Consider the following 21,158-nt stretch of genomic DNA (forward strand, 5'->3'; position numbering starts at 1 on the left):
TCCAGGGCACAGCCGGAGAAGGAGATGAATCCTTCAGGGTTTTGTGGCAGCCCCATGATACACAATGCCGTATAGATAAGTCTCTAATGAAGGGGAGCATTGAAGGCACTGTTAGTGCTACACTGTGGACTGTTGATGATTTACTTGCAAATCTTGCTTTTGCTGCTGCTTCAGAGTCTTCAGCTGCAGAGCGGTCTAACTTACAAGTTATTTTGGGATGGCTGTTTTGGGGTATCTGCAAAAACATGCGGGTCTATGAGCTTTTCTATAAAACAGCCCTCATAGCAGTACGCGTAACTGAGAAGAAGGTGAAAGCAAAGGGAGTGGTCCTTTGATCTCTCTTCATTATTAAATCTGCCATGGTGAACATGCCACTGAAGACAGTCGATCACTTCTATGTCAAACTCTGTCTATAAAAGTATGTGAGAGCCACCTCAGGACGTGAAACCATTGGTGTTAATGAGGCAGTGTGCAGTCCAGTGAAAATCACTGAATGTTACAACACGGGCTGTTCCACCATTAAACTACTAAGGGAAAAAAGATCCTGTACCTATTGGTCTTGAGCCATTAAAATGCTTATGTACGTGGTTACCTTTGGTGCTAGCAGTAAGCTAAACAGATTCATGAAGTGATCTCATGGGTTGGAAAGGAGGCCCAAGAAGTCATAGGCTCTTTTGTAGTTACAAACTTATGCTTTGCTCCAAAGCCGTTGTCGTGGGATGACAGGATGGTTGTGACAACCCTGTCTTCTCTATTCACAGGTGTTCCCTTTCCAAAGAACTTCCTTCAGATCTGCAAGAAGATACTCTGCCGGCTTTTTCGGGTGTTTGTTCACGTCTACATTCATCACTTTGACCGTATCATCCTTATGGGGGCCGAGGCCCACATCAATACCTGTTACAAGCATTTTTATTACTTTGTGACAGAGCTCAACCTGATAGACCGCAAAGAACTAGAGCCTTTGGTAAGTTTAAGGTCTGGGAGAAAGCTCTAGGAAATTTTCAGCTGCCCTTCACTGAGCCTTTCCCACACTTGTTGCAGTGGATTTCCTCTGGGAATAAGGTCAGTGGTTGAACACAGGCAATTTGAAAGGAAGAACTTTGCCTCTGACCGCAGATCTGTTTCATCTGCTGCGGCATTTGTGGGGTGCTCAGTAGGCTCAGTCAAAAGATAAAAATGCAATGTGTTTTGTATGGAGAAATGCAAGGTGGGGAATGCTGTCATTTTTCAAAAGTTCATTTTTATTCTGCTCCTTCCTGTACTATATGTTTTATATAGTTTTATTCTTTTTTTTTTTTTTTTCCACTAGTTAGTAACAGCATGGTTCTCATAGCAGTCACCTGAATACATGTGAAGGGAACAGTGGTCTGTATAAAGGTGAAATGGGATTTAAAAAAAAAAAAAAATATCTCTAAGTAGGTGTTTGTGAAAGTACTGCCTGTGTTAGATCTGGATCTAAGTGAAACAGATGAGGTGAGACAGAGGTTCAGACAATTAACAGTGTAACAAAACCAGACACTTCCTTTTGGCCTGAGATGGATCAAAATGAAACTTCCTGTATCCAAAAGTAAGACTTCAGAAATTGAAACACTTTTGCTGTTGCTCTTAAATGAAAATAAAAGTGTAGACAGAGAAGTGAAAGCATGGGACAATTCAGAAAGCAGTTGACCTACAACCCCCCACTGTGGTCGTTCAGCCAACTTTAAAAGGGATCAGGGCAACATTTCTCCACAGGTCAGGGTTTGGAAAGTACTTATCATACAGCTCATTTATGCAGTGCTAGAACCACTGGGATTTCTTTTCCTGCAGAAGCACAGAACAGCTGAGGCTGGCTGGCACCTGTGGACACGCTGTAGTCCAGCCCACTCCTCTGGAGGCAGTGTCACCTACAGCAGGTTGCCCACAACCATCTCCAGGCAGGTTTTCAATCGTTCCACATAAAGGCACAAGGAGATGGTATTAAATATTCCTGGAAGCGTGGCAAAGTGTTTCTGTAGGAGTCTGAGCTGTTGCAGGGGTGGTACATGTACGTGCTGTGTAATGACTGAAGCCTAGCAGGAAAGCAGGCTAGGAATGTGCTCCAACTGGTGTGTGCTTCCCCCCTGCCTTCCACTATTCCCTCCCTTCACAAAACTGCCCTTAGTGCTATCACAGGATGCGGCATTACGAACTTAGCTGGGATTCATGGTCTTCCAGAAAACTGTTCCACCTGCACTGGGAGGGCATCGTGTGAGCCAGCTGACGAAGCCCCACCTGCTTCTTTCATCTCCCTGTCCGCCACTTGGGTGGGTGTCAGCAGCATGGAAATTCAGGAAAAAACAAAAAAAAAAAAAAAGAAAGAAAAAAAAAACAAACAACTACAACAAAAACAAACAAACAAAAAAGTCTGTACTTTTGTCTTCAGCTGGGCAGAGAGAAAGGGAGGAGCTGCCAGACAACAGCAGACATTGCAAATAATCTTGGATTGTAGTGTGGTAGTTGAGGACAACCTATGCCCTGCCAGGTTCACCGTGGCAGGAAACAAACCTACATTATCTCCCTTAATTAGAAAATAGGCCAAGGGCTGATTAAATAAAAAACAGACTGCCACATGCTTTAATAAACAGGAAGGCAACGTACTTATCAACATATCTCCAAAAAGGGAGAATAATGAGGGAAGCAGGCAGTAGATGAATAGTAATATTAGCCTGCTGGCAGGACTTACTCTGTCTGTTTAAAACAGATTTTATCAGCCTTCTGCAACCCCGTGCAGCAGCTGTAAAATCAAATGAAGCAAGTGAGTCAAATAGGGTTCCTCCCTTCCATTCAGGAGTTGCATAGCTTCAGTTAAACTGGGGGCTGTAGTCTAAAATGCTCCATATCTTTTTCACATCCCCAAGGCTGTGTTAATTTGACAGGTCCCTGAGCCTTTCACAGAGCTGCTTTGGGAGGAAAAAAATGGAAGCTGGCACGCTTTCTGACCACACAGGTGGTCCTGAAGAAAACAAGGCATGGCCAGTTGGTTAATTTGGGAGGAAATAAGAAGTCTGAGGACATACCTGGTCTCTCGCACAGTTGACAGGCAGACAGGCAGTGTGCACCACAAGAGGTCCCAGAAGACCCTCACGGCATATCTCCGCGGGGAAGTTATCAGGAAATAAACAAAGGTCTGAGTTTAGGATGTGGCATCTGCTTTGTACTGGCTCCCACTGACTGATTTTATCCTCCACTGTCACAGTTCACCTTAGCTTACCTCTGAGCCTGTTTTGGTGGCTGAAAGTTGTCTAGCTGGGCAATGTCTGTGCCTCCATCCCATTCTCACCTTGTGCAGATGCTTACACAGGACGCTTGAAACAATCTAAATGTGCTTTTTAGTGGGACTCTTAGTGCAGCTCCAGAAGCAGCAATGCTCTTCTGCTTTTTTCTCCTGCACTCTTCTTTTTAAACAACTGATTTCTTAGCATGTAGGACTTAAGAACACGCCAAAGCACCTTGTAAGCACCTTGTGAGCAAAACAGTCCTGAGCTGGGGAATTCGGCTTCATTTTTTGCCAATTAAAAAAAAAGTTTTTGATAACTAATATGGATATCAAGGGAAAAAAAAAAAAAAAAAAAAAAAAAAGACTAGTAATTGAACAAAATGCTCAGGAAAGAAGGGCCTTCTTCCCCAGGCTCACATTTAACAGAAACCTTCTCTCCCTTCCTCGGAGTCTCTACTCACTCTGTTTTTTCCACATTATACCCAGACATTGCCAGTCCCTTTGGTGAGGTGAGGGATGATGCAGGCCCTAACAGTGCCTCCATCCCCGTGTCCTTGCCTTCTAGCAGCTGCTGCTCTTTCTGACTGTTTGTGAGCAGAGGAGCCACAGGCTTCTCTGGTTGAGGTTCTGGCACATGGTGGGTTATTTATGGCAGTTTTGGAGCCAGCTGGAAGTGGCTGTGAGTGGCACAGGGCAGTTGTTGGCCTCCCACCACCCCTGTAGCCCTCTGCTACCAAAACCCGGCTGGTTAAGCCCAGTACAAAGCATCCTCTGCAAAGTAAGGTGCAAGTGTTAGTTGTCATATGCAAACTGTGGGGTGAAGCCTTGCATTTTGTTTCAAATTTGGGTTTCTTACCTATCAACGGGTAAACTAATAGCTCTGTTCTTGAGTTTTCCTCTGTTGGATATAGTATTTAGTGGATATAGTATTTAGACAGTACTGTGAGCTTGAATTCATCGGTGTTTGTGAAGTGCTCTGGTACCACCAAGTAAGAGCTGTAATAAGAGTACAACTTGCTCCTGGTTCATCTTCCTCCCTTCGGGTCGATCATCGGTTTGTGTATTTTTAAGGAATACAAGCTGCTGCATGCAAGGCAACATAATCCCTTCCAAATACTTCTTGATTTCTTTAGCTCAGCCCAGTGAGCTGAGTCATAAATCTGCTTTTCCTGTAAAGGGAGGTGAGTACCTTCCCTGATACGCATCTCTTTCCATTACTCTTATCTCAGAAGAGAAAGGCTAACTAGCAGGAATAAAGTGCTGCTGCAGGTGGAGCAGCCTCCCTGTGAAGGAGTTTATCTTTTGAAAGTGGCTGCTAGGTATGACACAGCCTCGGGTCACAGAAGCAGTTTCCCTGGCCCTGCTGTTTCGAAGAAGCTGAATTCCTCCTTCCACTCCTGAAGGCAGGGGGCTCTTTTTGGATGCTGGGTTTGGTGATCACAGAGTCTGTTTATTGCTGTGCTCCAGGCTTAGCTGGAGAGGCAGTGATCGTGTCATGAAACCTGAGGATCAGCACAACCACAGCAACGTGTCCTCTGGTAAAGGAAAGGAAAAAAAAAAAAGGCTTCTGAAAAGCAATAAAATTAGTGCCATGGAGGCATTAAACCACAGTGTGCTTTTTTTTCCCCTGAGCCAGAAGGTGCCTGCCAGACAGACACAGAGGCAAAGAATCCTGCAGCTGTATTTCTCCTCTTGTTCAGTCTTTTCAGATTCAGAGGCCTTAGAGATTTGTGGCTGAACCTCAGTGCAAAGCATTTTGTCAGGTAGCAGCATGACAACAGGTGAGGCAGCAGTTTGCTCCCAACTTCTTAGTGTATGTTGCAGTATCCTGATTTGATTTCTAAATCCCTGCATTTTCACTGGCCTGCTGTTTCAGTATGCCTTGTGCTTGTCAGAGTTATATTAAATTAAAAACTACACCCCAAAACATGGTGAGATTTCTGTGTTAAATTTAAAGATCTGAGCATAGTGTAAATTCATTCAAAGGAGCAAGGTTCTTAAGACACTTTTTTTTTTTCCTTGTGGGAGGTGTGGACCTATTTCTCTCTCACTACCGAGCACTACTGGTTAGCATAACCTTAAGGTACAACTCTAAAGAAAAAAAAAACGTGTTATTTGGTCTTCTTGCTCTGCAAGTTTGAGGAAGGTCATAGAGGGCCTGGAAATCTGTGCATCTGTGTATTCGATACGTACTTTGAAACTTGCGTTCTAATGACAAATCTAGGTGGCAAAAACACGTACATTTCAGAACTGTGGGCAGGTCAGGAGTTCATCTGGTGCCAAAGAACTGTGGGAAGTGATGAGCAAGGGGGTCAAACACTGGCAAATATGATGGAAGGGTTCATCTGGTTTGAGTACATTTGCTTCTCTCTCAGTTACCAGGAATTGTCAAATGTGCACATCTATTGGCCAGACAGATAGAGATACCAGCACATGCCATTTTTGTACATTTTCATGTTTAACCAACACAGTGTCCTCTTACAGAGCAAGGAGTAACTTTTGTGCTCTTTCAGAAATAGCCAAAAATACATAGCAAACCAGTCAGATTCCCAGCAGATTCCTACGCAACTTTGAAAACTATTGATTGCAGTGAAATTCCCCTCTGAGGACAAGGATAAAAGACAGAAGAATGTGGCCATCTGCTTTGCTCATACTTTAGATTTTTTTTTTTTTTTATAATTCCCATCCCTTGAAAACTTTGACCTTTCTCTCAGAAGTAATTTTTGGGTAAACATTTTGTTTTATGAGAACAGAAAGTAATAACTACATTTGGATGGATTAAAACAGAGAAGGGTTTTACTTAAAGATGTTGTTATGATAACTGTTAAAGTAGTGATTTAATTTTGATGTGAAAATAATCAGCTATGGTAGCAAATAGATAATTTGAGGGTTGGAAGTGATGGCAGTCAGTGGAGCTGCATGCATAAAAATGGACAAACTGGTAATTGCCTCCATGGGGATGGAGTTAATCTGCAGAATAAACACAGATAGTAAGGTCTTCTTTCCTTATTCTGTATAATTCTGAATGTAAAATCTTCCATTGACCTTGTGGCTTGATTGGCTTCTGATAACATTTTCATCCAATATTACGAGTCGCTTAAAAGTACTTACATGTTTTTTGTTTGTTTGTTTTTTTATCTCTCTAGGAAACTTCCTTTCTCAAGTGGGAACTTGAGAAAGTTCCCTGGAACTTCTAGGGTTTATCCAGGCAGTCTAGCAAGTAAAGAGATGAGTGTTTAATACATCAACCTAAACATTAAACTGTGTTCAGGGTTTGTATTTTTTTCCTCCCTTATCAAGCTGTATTGTAGGTTGATTGCAAAAACCCATCATGGGCTGAGTGACAGTAGGATTCCAAAGTTAAAATTAATTCAGGAAATTTCACAGCGAGGTTTGTGTAAAAGCTCTACCTTCCCATATTTTATGCTTCAGAGCTGTGTTGCTGCCCTGATTACATTGATGTAAATCTGGAGCACTTTCTTCTCAGTCAGTGGGATTATTTGATATCTTCCCACAAAATTCAGAGGAAAATTGTAGCCCCACAGTCTTGGGTGGTATATTCATGTGCTGTTTTGTCACCAACACCAGTACTGCACAGTGTGCTGGTTTTTATGCTTCTGTACCCCATGGACAGGTTTGTGCACACATTTAGCAGAATGGCCAAAAGTGACGCGAGGAAAAGGAAGGGTTATTTTTGTATACAGCTGGGATGTAAAAAATGCCTGCTGTACGTGTGGCATTGTTGTGAAGAGGCAGTATTTCCACCTCCAGGTCTTCCATCCAATATTTTCTTTAATCTATTTAAAAAAAATCACTTAAGGTATGGTTTCACAGTCATCTTATGCCACAATGAGCGCAGTCTGACACAGGAAAACGTGGCACCTTGGGCTTGCAGCAGCTGCTTGAGCCAGTGCAGCCACTGGCTGGGGGAGTCACACAAAAGTCAAATCAATGAACCAAGCTTCACCCTGCTTCAGGATGAGCTATTCAGCAGTACTCGAAGCAAATGCTGTTCAGGTGAACACTATGAGTTTCTCATTTTTACTTCTTGCTTTCCCAGGGGTAGGTACAGCAAGGCATAAGAATCAGTCCCCAGATCTGTCACTCCTGTGCCCAAGTAGCTGCTGTTAGACATACAGCTTACTGCAAACAGTACATCTTTTCACAAAATAATTAGCAGTTTTGCTGCCTCTTTGTCTCCCACAAAAAAAAAAAAAAAAAAAATGTTTATTCATCAGGCACTTCATTGCCAGAAATTCATTGCCATAGATGTTGCAGAAAAACTGTAAACATGGCCCATCTGTCAGTAGCCCCCTCCAGAGCTTACAGTGGAAAAAACAGCGGTAGCAGGCTTAACAAAACATGGCAAACTACTGGCATTTCAACAAGGGCACGCTCAGGTGAAACACAGCAGAGTTAAACAGGATGATCAAATGAGGCTTCTACTGCAGATACATTTCTCAAGCATAGATTTTTAAACAGAATTATACCTTTCGTAATTCACTTTTTTTTTTTCTTTTTTCTTTTTTTTTTTTTTTTCCCAAATCATTGCTTTTTCTGCTTGGCTGTTTTTTATGTTTGTGGTGAAACTGGAATTTGCATTTTTTTTCCAGACCGTTTTCTCCATATATACATCCAGCCATTGTGAAAGCAACGTTGGCACCCATAAATCAATGGGCTGTGAAATAAGCAGTTTCAAACCTTGACTTATAAATGATCTGCCACTCAGCAAAGGACAGTTTAAGCTTGAAAGCAAAGAACTAATTTCATTAAGTCATTGTGTTTTTGTTACCACCATCCTTCATAGCTACCCAATTCTGTTTTATATTGATGTTCATTACAAGTACAGCCCATTGGATCCTTCTGAGTTGTCCCATTTTTCAGCACTTAAAGGAGCAAGACAAGAAGAATACTAGCACGTTGTTTTAAAGGTATCTCTGTCTTTTTTTATTTTTATTTTTTTTTTATTCTAGACTTTCCAGTGTGTTTTGTATTCTGTCCAGATGGCTTAAGCTTTAGGTAGGGAACCCATAAGGTTTAATCTTGTTCAGAGCCATAGGTGGTGCTCCAGAAAGGATAACTGGTCAGTGTCTAATTGATCTGTCATGAACAGTTTCTGACTCTGAAATCTGCCAGTGAAGCTTCTGTGTGAAAAACTTTTCTTTCTGCTCTCCTCATGCATTGGCATTGGGACTTCCAAAGGGAGAGCAGGAAACCCTCTCAGTAACAAGAAATTATCCTAATGGACAAACTGGCACCCAGTTTTCCCGTCCCTCCTCCGACATCTGCACTCCCACAAAATTGCATGCCACGCCTTCTGCTAGATGGAATTGACCATCAGCCCCTCTTCAAACAGAATTCACCTACTGAGTATCTGCCATGCACCTTGTAGAAAATTGTCTTCAACAGCCCAGTGCTTCAACAGCAGATGCAGAACGAACACCTCGCATGCGTGTGCATGCAGATAATGGTATCAGAGGCTGTGTGTGTGTGCTCGCTGGTTCTATCCGTGCATATAATGCATGCATACAGCTATTCTAAAAATGCTCATAACTCAGGTACTTGTGTGTCAGTTTTATTGTATAAATTCATAGTAGTTTCCCTGAGATGTTCTTGCTCACAGTTGTTATAAATTTGGTCACTCATTTCAGAACGGTAGGCTGCCTTACTACTTGCCTGGGTATTATCCAAAAATAAATAAATAGTAGCTAAGTCAGCTTTAAAGTAGGCATTAGATTCTTTCTTTCTTTTCTTTTTTCTTTATTTTTTTTCTTTATTTTCTCCAGCTGTTTGCTGTAGTAAAAGAGTCCCTATTCAGGCAAGTCATGTCACTGCTTCTAACTAGCCATCAGTATCTTTTTTTCCTTAAAAAAAATGGAAAGAAAAAAAAATAAAAAAGAAGAAACCAAGCATTCCCTGCTGCCAGTCCCTTTTTTCCACTTCAACAAGGTATGGTGATAATACACAGCAGGATTTCTTTTACTCTGTACAAATTGCCAAAATTTCTCAACAAATGAATCTGATCTCTAAATCAAAAAATATGTAAGTGATATCTAAAGAAATGCCATATTTTTTCCTCATCTCCTCCACTTCCTGTAAGAAATTATGGAAACAGATGAGAACATCAGGACTTAACAATGCTGAAAAGCAGAATTCTCAACTGTGATGCTTGAAAAAAGCAAAGTCATAAGATGCACTGCACTGCCAGAGTTTTTGAGTAGATCCTTTCTGGCATGCATGTTTTTAATGACTATTTTCATCACGTCAGCTGCTTTGCTTACACTGAATCCAAATGTACGGTGCGAAGAACAGGAAGGCTGAAGGGCAGTCCTACTGACAATTTTCTGCATGTCAGTGATTCACCAGAGGTTTTGGTGTGGTTCTGTGTGGTGCTTCGGATTAGCCATTGAGCCATCTTGTGCTCTGACACACTTCTGTCTATTTTGTGGTTACAGAAGTATATTTTTCTTTCGCTGGTGAGACACCACATGAATCCTGTTTTAAAGTTTTGCTAATGAATGTAAATTACAGGCTGTTGAATAAAAAGGGCTTCTCCAAATTAGCCCACATTTCCTGTTTTGTGATAAACAGCAACGCGTTTGTACTTCAAAGAGATTTATTAATACCAGATTAAAAGAGTTAGGGTTAATAATCTAGGGTAAAGTGAGAACAGGAAACTTCGAAGGAGCTTGGTCTTCCAACTGTGTTCAGTCCTGCAAAGCTTTAGAGGAGAAAGTAACTGTCAGTAGCATCCATTTGGTACTTCTGCACTTCTTCCTTCATTTTTGTGTTACAAGGAACTCCTACAATATTGCTATAGGCATGACTGTCAAAAAATCCATAATTATTTAATTAAGGCAATGCTTCTGATGAGTTAATGTGAATCTTGCATTCCTGGTGAATTATGTGTGCTCATTTAGTAAGTGTGGGGTGTAGCTGGCCTGGTTACAGCAGCAAAGAAAAAAAAAAAGAAAAAAAAAAAAAAGAAAAAAAAAAAAAAAGAACAGAAAAAGGCAATTGTGTTACAAAGCCACAAAAAATGACGGGGTACTCCAGACCAGGTATGGTACGAAAAGGAAATCTGAATCTCTGTTTTTGATAATGGATAGATAAGTGTCCCCTCTACTCACATTTGAGCTTCCTGCCCATGGGTTTAGGCCCGTGTTTAAGTTGTTGGCTGAATCAGAGCCAGGATTGTTGGGCTGGAACCACAGCTGGGCACCTTCCTCAGCCCCTTCTGGTGCCCTGTCGCCGATGGGAGGCAGGGTTGCAGGTAGAACCAGACGGTGGCAGAACTGTCCAGAATTGGATCAAACAGGTTTTTCCATCTGTAATTGTAAAAAGTTGAAGAAAACATGAAAATGTGTTTATTGTGCCCTTGTAATAGGTCTGTTAGTGTACAAAATGATTTACGTGAAACCTTAACCATGTTGTAGCTTATAGCAGAGAACTGGTGTGTCTGAAAAAAAATCTGCAAACTTTTGTATTAAAGATAGCCTCACCATTTGCTTGTTCAGTCTGCATGACCTCAGTGCCAAGGGAAAGACACACAAAAACCAGCCACAGAAGGAGGTTTCTTCCATTGTTACTGAGGAAACAAACATGCAGGAGGTGAAGGCACATCCTGGGAACACGACTTATTTAGCAAGTCAGTCACCCGAGTGCACGTTGTGTGTGTATCAGCTGCCTGAACCCAACCCCACTGACAGGTGCATTTCTCAGTGCGATCTCCTGGTCGTGTTGCCACGTGCAGTCGGTTGATGAAGTGCCTTTGTCACCAGTGATAAGGGATTACATTTGCAGACAGGAATATTATCTGTGTCCTGCAAACGCTGCTGTACAAATTCAGGAGTGATCAACGAGGATTATCATCAGGCCTTGCTTAGCTTTGAAACATCTACCCTGGAACCAAGCAGATTGTGGGAGGGATTAATCTAGTCCTAAGCATCATCATAATTGAGGCTCACTCAAGGAAAAGAAGTTGTAACAAAGGAAATACCCAGATGATCAATTTGCCTGTTGGACAGTAGCAATTACCAGCCTGTCATTTTTTTTTTTTTCTATTGGTGTGTAGAGACAGTGGCAACTAAAAAAATTGTAAAATAACTTTGGAGAAAACAACTTGTAAATGAAGATAAAAGGTATGACTAAAAACACAAGGGGAAAAAAAAAAAAAAAAAAAAAAAAAAGGAGTTTAGCAAATAACTTGTTACAAATATGGCTTTAGCATTCCTATCCTGATTAATTAGCTGTCTGAATATAGATCAGTTGTGCAACGCTGGATCTTGGAGGGCGTGATCTGCATTCCTCCCAGCAAACAGCATCCTTTGTGACCAGGATACTGAGACCTTTGTCCGCACGATGATGGTTCATCAGTTGTTGAAATCTTCATGGGGAAAACCACAACAGCAAAAGTGGCAGAAGTCATGACCCGTGCTCGTTTCAGTGAGGGCAATTGGCACAGCAGTGGCATCCTCACAGGGTGATGTTGTTCATGCCGTTCACGTGTGTGAATTCACCCACTCTCCCATCAGCTTTTGCAGACCGTGGATCCCCCAACATCCAGCATTTGCTTCCATTAAATGCTGGTGCTGGGGTGACGTTTGTTTTTTTACGCCTTACATTTTGGCTACTCCAATTCTGACTCTCACACGCGTAGCAACACCATTTTCTTAGAAGAACATCGTTCTTTGGTGGGGAACCCAGCTTTAGTGGGGCTGTCTTTTGGTGGCTGTTCTCTGGGCACAGTCATCTCACAGATTGGGTCGAAGCTTTAATATCTGCTTTGTATTTTGGCTTTGAAAACACCACTCATTTCTGCCTTTGTTTTTTTTGAGTTGTGTGACCCAAAACTGGGAGAAGGAACAAGCCTCTGAATGCTGTGGTACAGAATAAAACTCTAGAATTTCTGGTAATTGCTTTTGAAGGGGAATTGGATCTATTTTCACCAGCTCAGGTGTGGAGCTTTCTGCTAGTCTTGTTCTGGGTGTTTGGTCAGTACAGGCAGACTTTGAAAGTTTTAAACGTCTTCAAAAAATGCCTGTGTGTGCCTGTCCTTATCTCCACACCTACTCCTTCAACTTGCTGCCTGGCCTGGACATTTCATCCTCCAGTGGGGCTGGCTGTCCTTGTCCTTGCCAGGCATTCAGCACTTCCAGTCTGCAGGCAGACCACAACCAGTTGTCCTTTTCCTGGTTTGGGAAGTACTCCTAACATGCTTTTGATGAGTAATCATTAGTCAAGAACATACCTCTGTGTTTTCCCCAAATTAAAACAACCTGTTAGGTTTCAGAGAAGCACAAGCAAGAAAGACTCAAGCAGCTCTGGACAAGACTTAGCCTTGAGCTTGTGCTGAAGGCAGTGCTCATCTCTGCTGTGCACCACCAGGACGGCTGAGGAGCCACATCTCTGGAGAGGTCTGAGAGGGCTGATTTAACTGGCGTGGGGCTGTGTCAGTCTCCCTGGTACCTCCAAATTTCACGGGAGACTTTGGTGCAGGCTCCATGCCAAGGGAGAGGCTGGCTGCTACAGTCCCTGGCTGGGAGAGGTCCCAGTCCCAGGTTTGCTCCGTGAAAGGCTCGTCAGCTGGGCCCTGTCTCACCTCTCTCGCACCAGAGTTTTGGCTGAGGCCAACTTGCCCTTTGCCAGCTTTACAATTATATCAGTCTTTCTAAAAATAATAATAATAAAATCTTTCCTTTTTGTAAATTCCTGTACGGAAAAAACAGCTAGAAGTAGGTCACCGTCGCAAAGCATGGACCAATTAACTTCTTGAAGGTTTTCTTTCTTTTTTTTTTTCTTTCTTTTTTTTTTAATTTTTTTTAAAGCATTTTCAGCTCATTGTCTGAAATAAGTAGAAACGTGCACATATGTACAGGAATGCAATGTGACCGTGTTTCTGTATTTCTGTGCACTGTGATCTATAACAATCTAGGTCAGTATAGAAGAGGTTTCTGTGCATCAGAAGATAATGATACTCTGTAGGTTTCAAGGATTTCCTGACTTTGTAACTTCAGTGAACATTTTCCAGACCAAAACCAAGCACGTGCTGGAAGAAGACCCTTTGAGCAGAAGCTGGGAGAAAATGTGCAGAGCCTTCTGCAGCAACGTTGTTGTGACAGGGTTGGGTGGGGGAAATAGGAGTTGGGGGGACGATGGTGGACACCATTGTCCTAGCAACATCACAGAGGTGAAGGGAGGGACAGCCGTGGGCAGGAATTGTGTTACAGTAAGAGATAATTTCTGTCCAAACTGCGGAGCTCAGTGGCATTGTAGCTCCATGGGTCATGACACCTGGGCAGTGAAACTTGCAGGGGCAATTTATTGATGCTGAAACATTTCAGACATTGACATAGCAAGCTGGTTTAAAGCACTCTGGTTTACAGATAACCCAGGCTCCTGCTCTTTCCTTTGCCTGGATATATTTACCCACGTCTCATCTCCTACCTCTGACACTACTTTTTTTATTTAGGAGTGGAAATGCATTTTGCGTGTTGAATGAGTTGCTTACAAAGCTTTATTATTTCATTGAGAGGGAGAGTCTGCCTCCCACTGCTCCCGAAGGAGCACGGCCAGGTTTTTTACAGTGACCCTGGTGCTGCTTTATTGTCCTGCATGCTGCTTTTGCAGAGATAGATGCCGCTGCCTGCCCACAAGCAGATGCTGGGCAGCAGCTGCAGCAAGGAGCAGTGGTGCTGCATCGCACAGACTATCTTCAGATGGGGGAAATAGAAGATTTTCCTGCAGAAGATGCTGTGCGAGCGGCAGTCCTTCCCCAGGCCTGAAAGCCTGGCACCACCGCGTGGAGGCAGCTGGGAGCACAGAGACACACCGCAGGTCCCCGGCTGGCAAAAACGCCTCTGGGGACACTGCCGTGCCACCAAAACTCACGGGTGGCAGAGCACATCCAACATTTAACAGGAAAAGGGGACAGATCCTTCCACAACAGTTTACCTTCATCACCTTTAACAAGTGAGAGGGAGAATCAAGTACCCGTTTGGATTACTGTGTGGATCACTGTGTGTATTACAGACAACCCTAGAAATTGCTGGACTAGTTGCATTGCCTTTATAGCAGCTGCAAATGACAATATCCCATTCTGTTACCTGCATGACAGCAAAATAACAGGTGATGTAAGATAGTCTGTGAAACAACCAGGAACAGAAACCAATTAAAGCTCTGGAAGGGGAAAGAAATCCTACAATTCCATGTTTTAAGTAATAAATTACCTGCTATGCCGAGAGACTGCCAAGGCCTTTACATTATATTCTGACACACATAACAAATTATTCAAGCAAGCTACGATTTTTAGAAACTTCTGCCAGCTTGGTAAATCTAATTTCCGTAGGAAATGCTGTACAGGTCTGGAGACACTGAAAGAAGAGCCAAAGGTAGAATCTGCATGGCCCCACTGACCTGTAGGTGCTTCAGCCCTTCAAGCCTGACCTCAAATCCGGGGCTTCTTTCCTTATTCCTACATCTTTTGCCAAAACCATACAAAATAACAGAATTTTGATCTTAACATGCCCCTGTTCCCACAGAAGACTTGACCTTTGTTCAGAGCAAGACACATTTTCACCTCCAAATTCTGACAGAAATTTAGAAAAGTACAGACCCATCTGATACTTCTTTCCAGCATTTCTGCTGACCAGCATGAAGGATTGTATAGAATAGGATAGTCAGCTACCAGACAGTGTGCATCAAAATGCCCATAAATAAGTCAAATAAAATAAAATCCCATGGTGGATCCCAGGCCCCAGTTCCTAATGCAGTCTGAATGCTCCCAGATGCCATCATGGTCAAATTCCACAGCTCTGGTCGAGTCCTGGAAGAGCCTTGCCCTGTGTGTCCGTAATTTCCAGGCAGAAATTATTAGATAGAAATGTATCTCCACGTTTCTTGTTGGATGTAGGTACAGTGGAATCCTTTTTCTCACATTAAGTTAGAAGTTTTATACCTCTGAGTACGTTGTCAGGTGATTTATTCCTTTTGTGTGGGATGCAGCACCATTTATATGGCAGGGCTAGGGAATTAGTGAGGTATTAAAGCTGTCAACAGTGACAGAAAGCAGCATGCTAATTGCCAATTACGTTCATTGTCCTTGAAAGTGACAGAGAGGAGCAGAAGGATGGTGGCATATAAAAATAGGTGAGTTTGCACAGATGCCGAAATGGTAATTGGGAAGAGGAATATGCATACTTTACAACAAATGCCCTTTGCTATTTAATCTCCCTTCTTGTTTTACAGAAAGAGATGACAACCAGAATGTGTCACTAAAAAACACCCACTGAAGAAAAGCAAAGTCCAATTTTCGTCTTGCTGCAGAGTTCGAGAACATGACAGCCCTCGCAGAATGAACCTGCTTGTTAATCCAGGAAAGCTGAGAAGCTGGGAACCACAGTTACTTTCACAAAAGCTTCCCACTGCTGTCCGTGTGCTTAACCCTGAATATGCTGCTAGAACCTCATCCGAGCGACGTGGGTTAGTGAGAAAAAGAAGAATCAACTTGGTATTAGTTCTAGCTCCTTCGTTAGGGATAAGAACCTCTTCAGCCATGAATGATGACAGAACACCTTCCTGCTGCTAATGCTTTACTGAAATTTGTCCCCCCGGGCTGACCTCCACGTTATCAAGGCAGCCTGGAATCGCAGAAGACTCACAGCCTTTCATGTCTCCCTCCCTTCACCACCACCCAAGGCTTGGCCACCATTCCCAAATCCCAGCGAGCCGTGACTTTCCAGGAACACAGCCCTGTCCGTTTGCTGATCAGATGGTTTGTGCTTTGGTGTGACTCGTAGTGGGGTGACAGTGGGGCAGCCTCTGATCCCAGCTACCTGAGTGTACACCCAGATACAGCACTGCAGTGTTGATGTCTTACCTTTGAATTCTTGCTGTAATGGACAGGAAATCTGGTTGGTGTTGCTGCATTACATAAAAAAGCAATTCATAGTCAGCATTGTCATGAAATACCCTATGAAGTGCACTGATCTGTCCTGTAAATGATGTCCTCCTATCCCCTTAGAGAAAGGACCCCACCCATTCACCTTAAAGTTTTATATTTTCAGGGAGAAATAAATTTGATGTTGGTAATCAGGAGATAAAGATGAGTAATGTAACAGTCAGGGCAGGAGGGACTAAATGAAAATCTCTGTCGCATCTAAACAGTGTCCAACCATGTGGCTCCTTTCCCCAGTGGAGTAATTCACATTATTTTCTGCACTTCCCAGCCCAGCTTAGTAACACATTGGTGGACAGCCTGGAAGGCTACATTGCAGTAAATCCAGTCTTCTATGTAAATATGCCCAATAAAAGCCTTTTTTTTTTTTTTTTTTTTTTAAGCAATACTTAACAGATCACAAGAGAGATTTAGCTGAATAAATGGGGATCAAGTGGAACACACCTATGTATTCTGTGCCTTCTAATGCATTTTGCACATTTTTGTTATAGTTAGAGATTACTCTTCCTTGGTGAGTGCTGAACCCTGTTGCTGCCTTCCCCTCAAGAGTGTTGGTTTTGTTTATTTCTTCTGAGGCATTTTCAGAAGCAGATCTCGTAAAGCATCCAGTGTCTGGGACATTTGAAATAGGGGTGTAGCAGAAATCAAGCATAACAGCAACCCTTTCCTGGCTCATGTTGTGGTGTATTCTGATTTGCTTGCTTGCTTAAAACAGAGCTTGTAAGTGTTGGTGATCACGTCCTTGCTGGGACACAGGGCCTTGGTCTGTGAACATCCCAGGTAGCTAGGTGGAGACACTTCTGCATCTTTAGGATGACACAAGCAGCATTGTCCTTTGCTTCCAAGGGAGTGGTCTGGAGTGTCCTACCTCCTTCAGTGGTCTTTGCAATCAGGTTAATTCTCTGGGGACTGCAATACACGTATAATTTTCGGGGCGCTGGCACTCTTGCGGGATAAAACCAGCTTGTGGAACTCACTGCCATAGCTGCTGCTGAGCTTAGCTGCTTCATTTTAAAGACGGAGGATAAAGGTGTCTGTGGAAGAAGGCTTCACAGGACGTGTGGATGAGGACTGCCTGGATTTGCAACATCAGTTGCATGTGGCAGGGTTTCTCCTACCCTGCTGTGAAGAGCACGGTCACTGCCCTGCTGCGCTTGAACTTCACTGCAGTCAGCCCCATCTGGTGGTCCTATGGCTGAGCAGCACTGCCATGCTCTGTGCTAAAGATTAACGAAAAGATCAGAGCCACTACATAAATTGAAAAAGATCGCATTTTATGCATAAAATAATCTACTCTTCATTCTGTTGTGCTATCTACCATGTGCTGTCTTCAGTCTAATTGCTGTAGTGGAGTTTGAAAACACAGCAGAATTTGTTCCCAGTTGCTTTTAATTACTTTAAGATAATCTTCTTGTAAATGCATTAATCTCAGTGTGTTTGCAAAACTGCTGGAGTATTTTCCTTCTTCTAACAGAGTCTTTCAGTTTCCTAAACTCTTCTGTTCTCTTCTGTGGTGAAGCACGTGTTGTGAGGCAAAGGAGGGAAACGCAGAGTGGAAGGACTCCTGAGGGACTTGTGTTGGACCTGGACAAAATTCCTGTGGGTCTCATGGAAAAGCCCTTCCAGCCCAGGAGCTGAACCAGCCACAGAACGTGCTCGGTTTGGTTACTCGCTCTGGTGCTTTGCTCCAGCTTGTATTTTCCCCGTGAGCCTGTAGCTATTGCAGTCAGCACCCGTGGTGTGGTGACGGGCACTGGCCCAAGCCATGGCCCAGGAGGCAGGGGAGCGGCTTCCTGGCACCCTCCTCATTTCCCATCTGTGCCAGGCTAAGCGCAGGCTCACGTCTGGGCATCTCAGACCTGCCCGCTCCTGAAGAGACTGCAGAGAACCCGGGAAGCTGGAGTTTGCCAGGTGATGAAATAAACTTCCTGCACGTGGCGGGCTTGGGCCTTTGCCCAGCTGTCTCCAACAAGCCCTGCCTTTGCTGCAGAGGTGTTGGGCCATGGCCTCACCATCTCGTGCCATCCCTCCCTTTCCTGTGCCTGGTATTTGATGTCCTGGCAGGAATGATGTCCGGAAGGTGGCATCGCCGCATGGCAGTGCCGTGTTCCCTGGTTTCCTCCTCCCCTGGAAGAGAGGGGCCGCACCCTGTTGGATCCAGATCTGACAGATTCCGGCTTCAGCAGCAATTTGCTCAGGGCCACATCCAGTGTCTTGTTTTGGTTGTTAATCACAGGTCCTGATTTATGCAATTCCTCAGGATACGTTACGAGAACCATAGCTTAAATGCAACTGTATGCAAAGACACTCATTTCGCCTACTGAGAAAATCTTTCTGCTTGATCTTACCAATTATATGTGTTCCTAACCATTCCCCAGCCTGTGTTTTAACAGCATTTCATGTGGTTCTGGGATTATGTTTTTTGTTTGGTTTAGTTTGGTTTTATTTTGTTTCTTTTACTCACCTTTCCACCTTTCCAGTCTTTCAATTAGGTCTTTTTTTTTTGTTTGTTTTGTTTTGTTTTGTTTTGTTTTTTTCCTGCCTAAAAACAAAACAAAACTAAACAAAACAGAACAAAACAAAACAAAACAACAAACAAACAAACAAAAACCGCAACACTCTTGAGTCTGGCAGTTACCTTAAGAGATGTTGTTAGTGCTGAGCTTCAAGGCAATGTAATTGGGATCACTTTAATTGATTGAGGCCACAGCCAGCTTTACTTCAGAGTGTGAAAGGCTCCTGTGATGCCAAAATTGCCTTCAGTGATTATAGACTTAATAGCCTTCATTGATTTGTCTCTGTAATAAGGGATTTTGTAATGAACTGCTGCTTTGTGTGAACATAGGTTAGTGCTACACTGCAGTGACAATGTAACTTGAAAAAGATCTTAACCTCTCTTGGGCTGTAGGAAGGATGGAGTCCCAGGGACTACTGGGGAGTTTTTTTTGCTGATAGCAGTGAAAATGATGATTTCCATTGGATTTGAGAGAAGGTACCTCTGGAAATGAGCTTTTGCCAAGAACTCAAGCTCTAAGCAGCAAAGCTTGCACCATACAAGGTGTTCAACTTTCCTGACTCGTCATTAACAGGGCAGGGAGACAGGAGACAAGCAGTTAATGTAACTCGGTGGGACCTACAGGCAACTACTGAAGACAAGCAGAGACCTAAGGGCTGAACGCTGAGCATCCTTGCAGCAGTCATGCACAGGAAAATTCCCAGGGCTGCGTAGAAGGAGACGGGGGGAATGGTGCCCTTGGTATCTGGGGAGCAAGTAGCCAAGTCACTGTTAGCAATATCCTCTCAGGTCTTTGCTCTTACCAATGGCGATTCCAGGGTGTTTCCAGCTAAAGGCGGCCTTCTCTCAGCCAGAGAGATCTAGATGAAGGTCCAAGGTCTCCGGTTGCTTTCTCTCCTAAATATGGAACAGGGTCTTCAGCACCTTTGCACTTGGGTTGAATAAATTACACGTTCTGGAGCCACCCACTAAAGGCCATTCCTTCTGCTTCTTGTCATTCCTACATGTTCTTGGGGTTTCTGAAAATACCTTGGGTGTGAGGGCTTAGAGCTGACCTTCTGCCTCTTAATTTTCTCTGTACCTCTCCAAGGATGATGTTGTGTTGAAGATGAGCTTTCTCGCCTCTCTGCCTCCAGAGGGACAGCTCTCACCTACGCCCTCTGATGAGATACCACCAAGGGTTGTTTTTCCATTTTCTCTTCAGAAGAGCAGAAGCAGAGGGCAGGAATTGCCTTCAAGCACTGCGAAACAGAATGCACTATGTATAAAACAGGAATATGTTTGCCACTATATGACATGCTTCAAGTGCTTTAGAAAGGGGATGACACTGGGGGATCAGATGTATACAAGTGGTCAGTGATCAGACATTTTTTCCTATATCTTGGGAGAAATTAAAGGTATTTTTTAATAATTACACAAGTAGTTCCAAGGGCAAAGTAAGCCAAATCAGTAGTAAGAACCTGGTAGTGGTACACGTTCAAATCCAAAATGATTAAACTTGATTTTTCATGTATTTTATGCTAATGAGAAAAGCAGTGCTTTTCAGGGTATTAATCAAATAAGCTTGAGCTCTTAAAAGTAGTTGTTTCTTTTCTATTTTAATTAGTTTTCCTGTTTTAAAGACAAATACAACATAGTAAAAAGATGCAACAATATTATCCCAGGGGAAAAGTAAACAACACACAGACACACACCAAAACAACAACAACAACAACAAACCACAACAAAAATAAAAATAATTACTTTTCCAGTCTAATGTGTGTGTGCGAGTGCGTGCGTGTGCATGTGTGTTTTGGTGAGGATGTTGATGTGGAAGTATCGGTGTGTAAATAGGTACGCGTATAATCCCCACACATTCCCACAGAATATATATTTTTCTTTTGCTATTTTTAAGGGGATATTTCTAACAAATAAATGCTTAATTCATTTTCCTCTTCATCAGTGCTGTTTGGTATTTGAATATTTTTTAATGATGTTAGATGTGTCTTAGTCTCTTTTTGTTCTGCTTGTTGTTAAATGGGGATTCAGCTGTCTGAGAAGAGAGACCAACACTAACTGCTATAGTCATTAAAGGAAAAGGACACCGTGAAAGACTGCTTTTCAAGTCAATCCTGGTGGATGAAGCTATAAAATCCAAATATCATGAATAAAAGAAACGTAATCTCACAGGAGTGTTGTGAAGTTGTTTGGAATCCTGATTCTCTGGGAAGGCAAATGCCAGTGTTTTCCGTGCTGCAGGGTGAAATTTCTTGATAGGCTCACGTGCCTATGTGCTGTACGGGAGCATAGCTGGAGGGGGAGCAGAGTCGGGGCACCCGTGGTGCTGCAGGGAGATGGGAGAGCAGGAGCTGGACACGGGTCAGTTACAGAGCTGGAGGGGAGCAGTGAGGCAAGGGAGAAGGAGCTGGGGTCAGTAGTGGCTTTGGGAAAGGCAGAGACAGCCCACGAGA

The 21,158-nt window shown here is 43.1% G+C and overlaps 1 protein-coding gene across 10 annotated transcripts in view; it reads left to right on the forward strand.

The window, feature by feature from the left end:
* Window positions 1-17,458, forward strand: part of MOB3B (MOB kinase activator 3B) — a 98,405-nt gene extending 80,947 nt beyond the window's left edge. For all 10 annotated transcript variants that reach the window (XM_084504795.1, XM_084504791.1, XM_084504796.1 and 7 more), the window contains 2 exons: window positions 762-964; window positions 15,485-17,458. In XM_084504795.1, coding sequence (XP_084360921.1) covers window positions 762-964; window positions 15,485-15,514 — 233 coding nt within the window. In that variant the 3' untranslated portion in view covers window positions 15,515-17,458. The remainder of the gene's footprint in view (window positions 1-761; window positions 965-15,484) is intronic.
* The last annotated feature ends 3,700 nt before the right edge of the window (window positions 17,459-21,158 follow it).

The sequence above is a fragment of the Aythya ferina genome, assembly GCF_964211825.1.
Source record: "Aythya ferina genome assembly, chromosome: Z".
In the NCBI taxonomy this organism is placed as follows: Eukaryota; Metazoa; Chordata; class Aves; order Anseriformes; family Anatidae; genus Aythya; species Aythya ferina.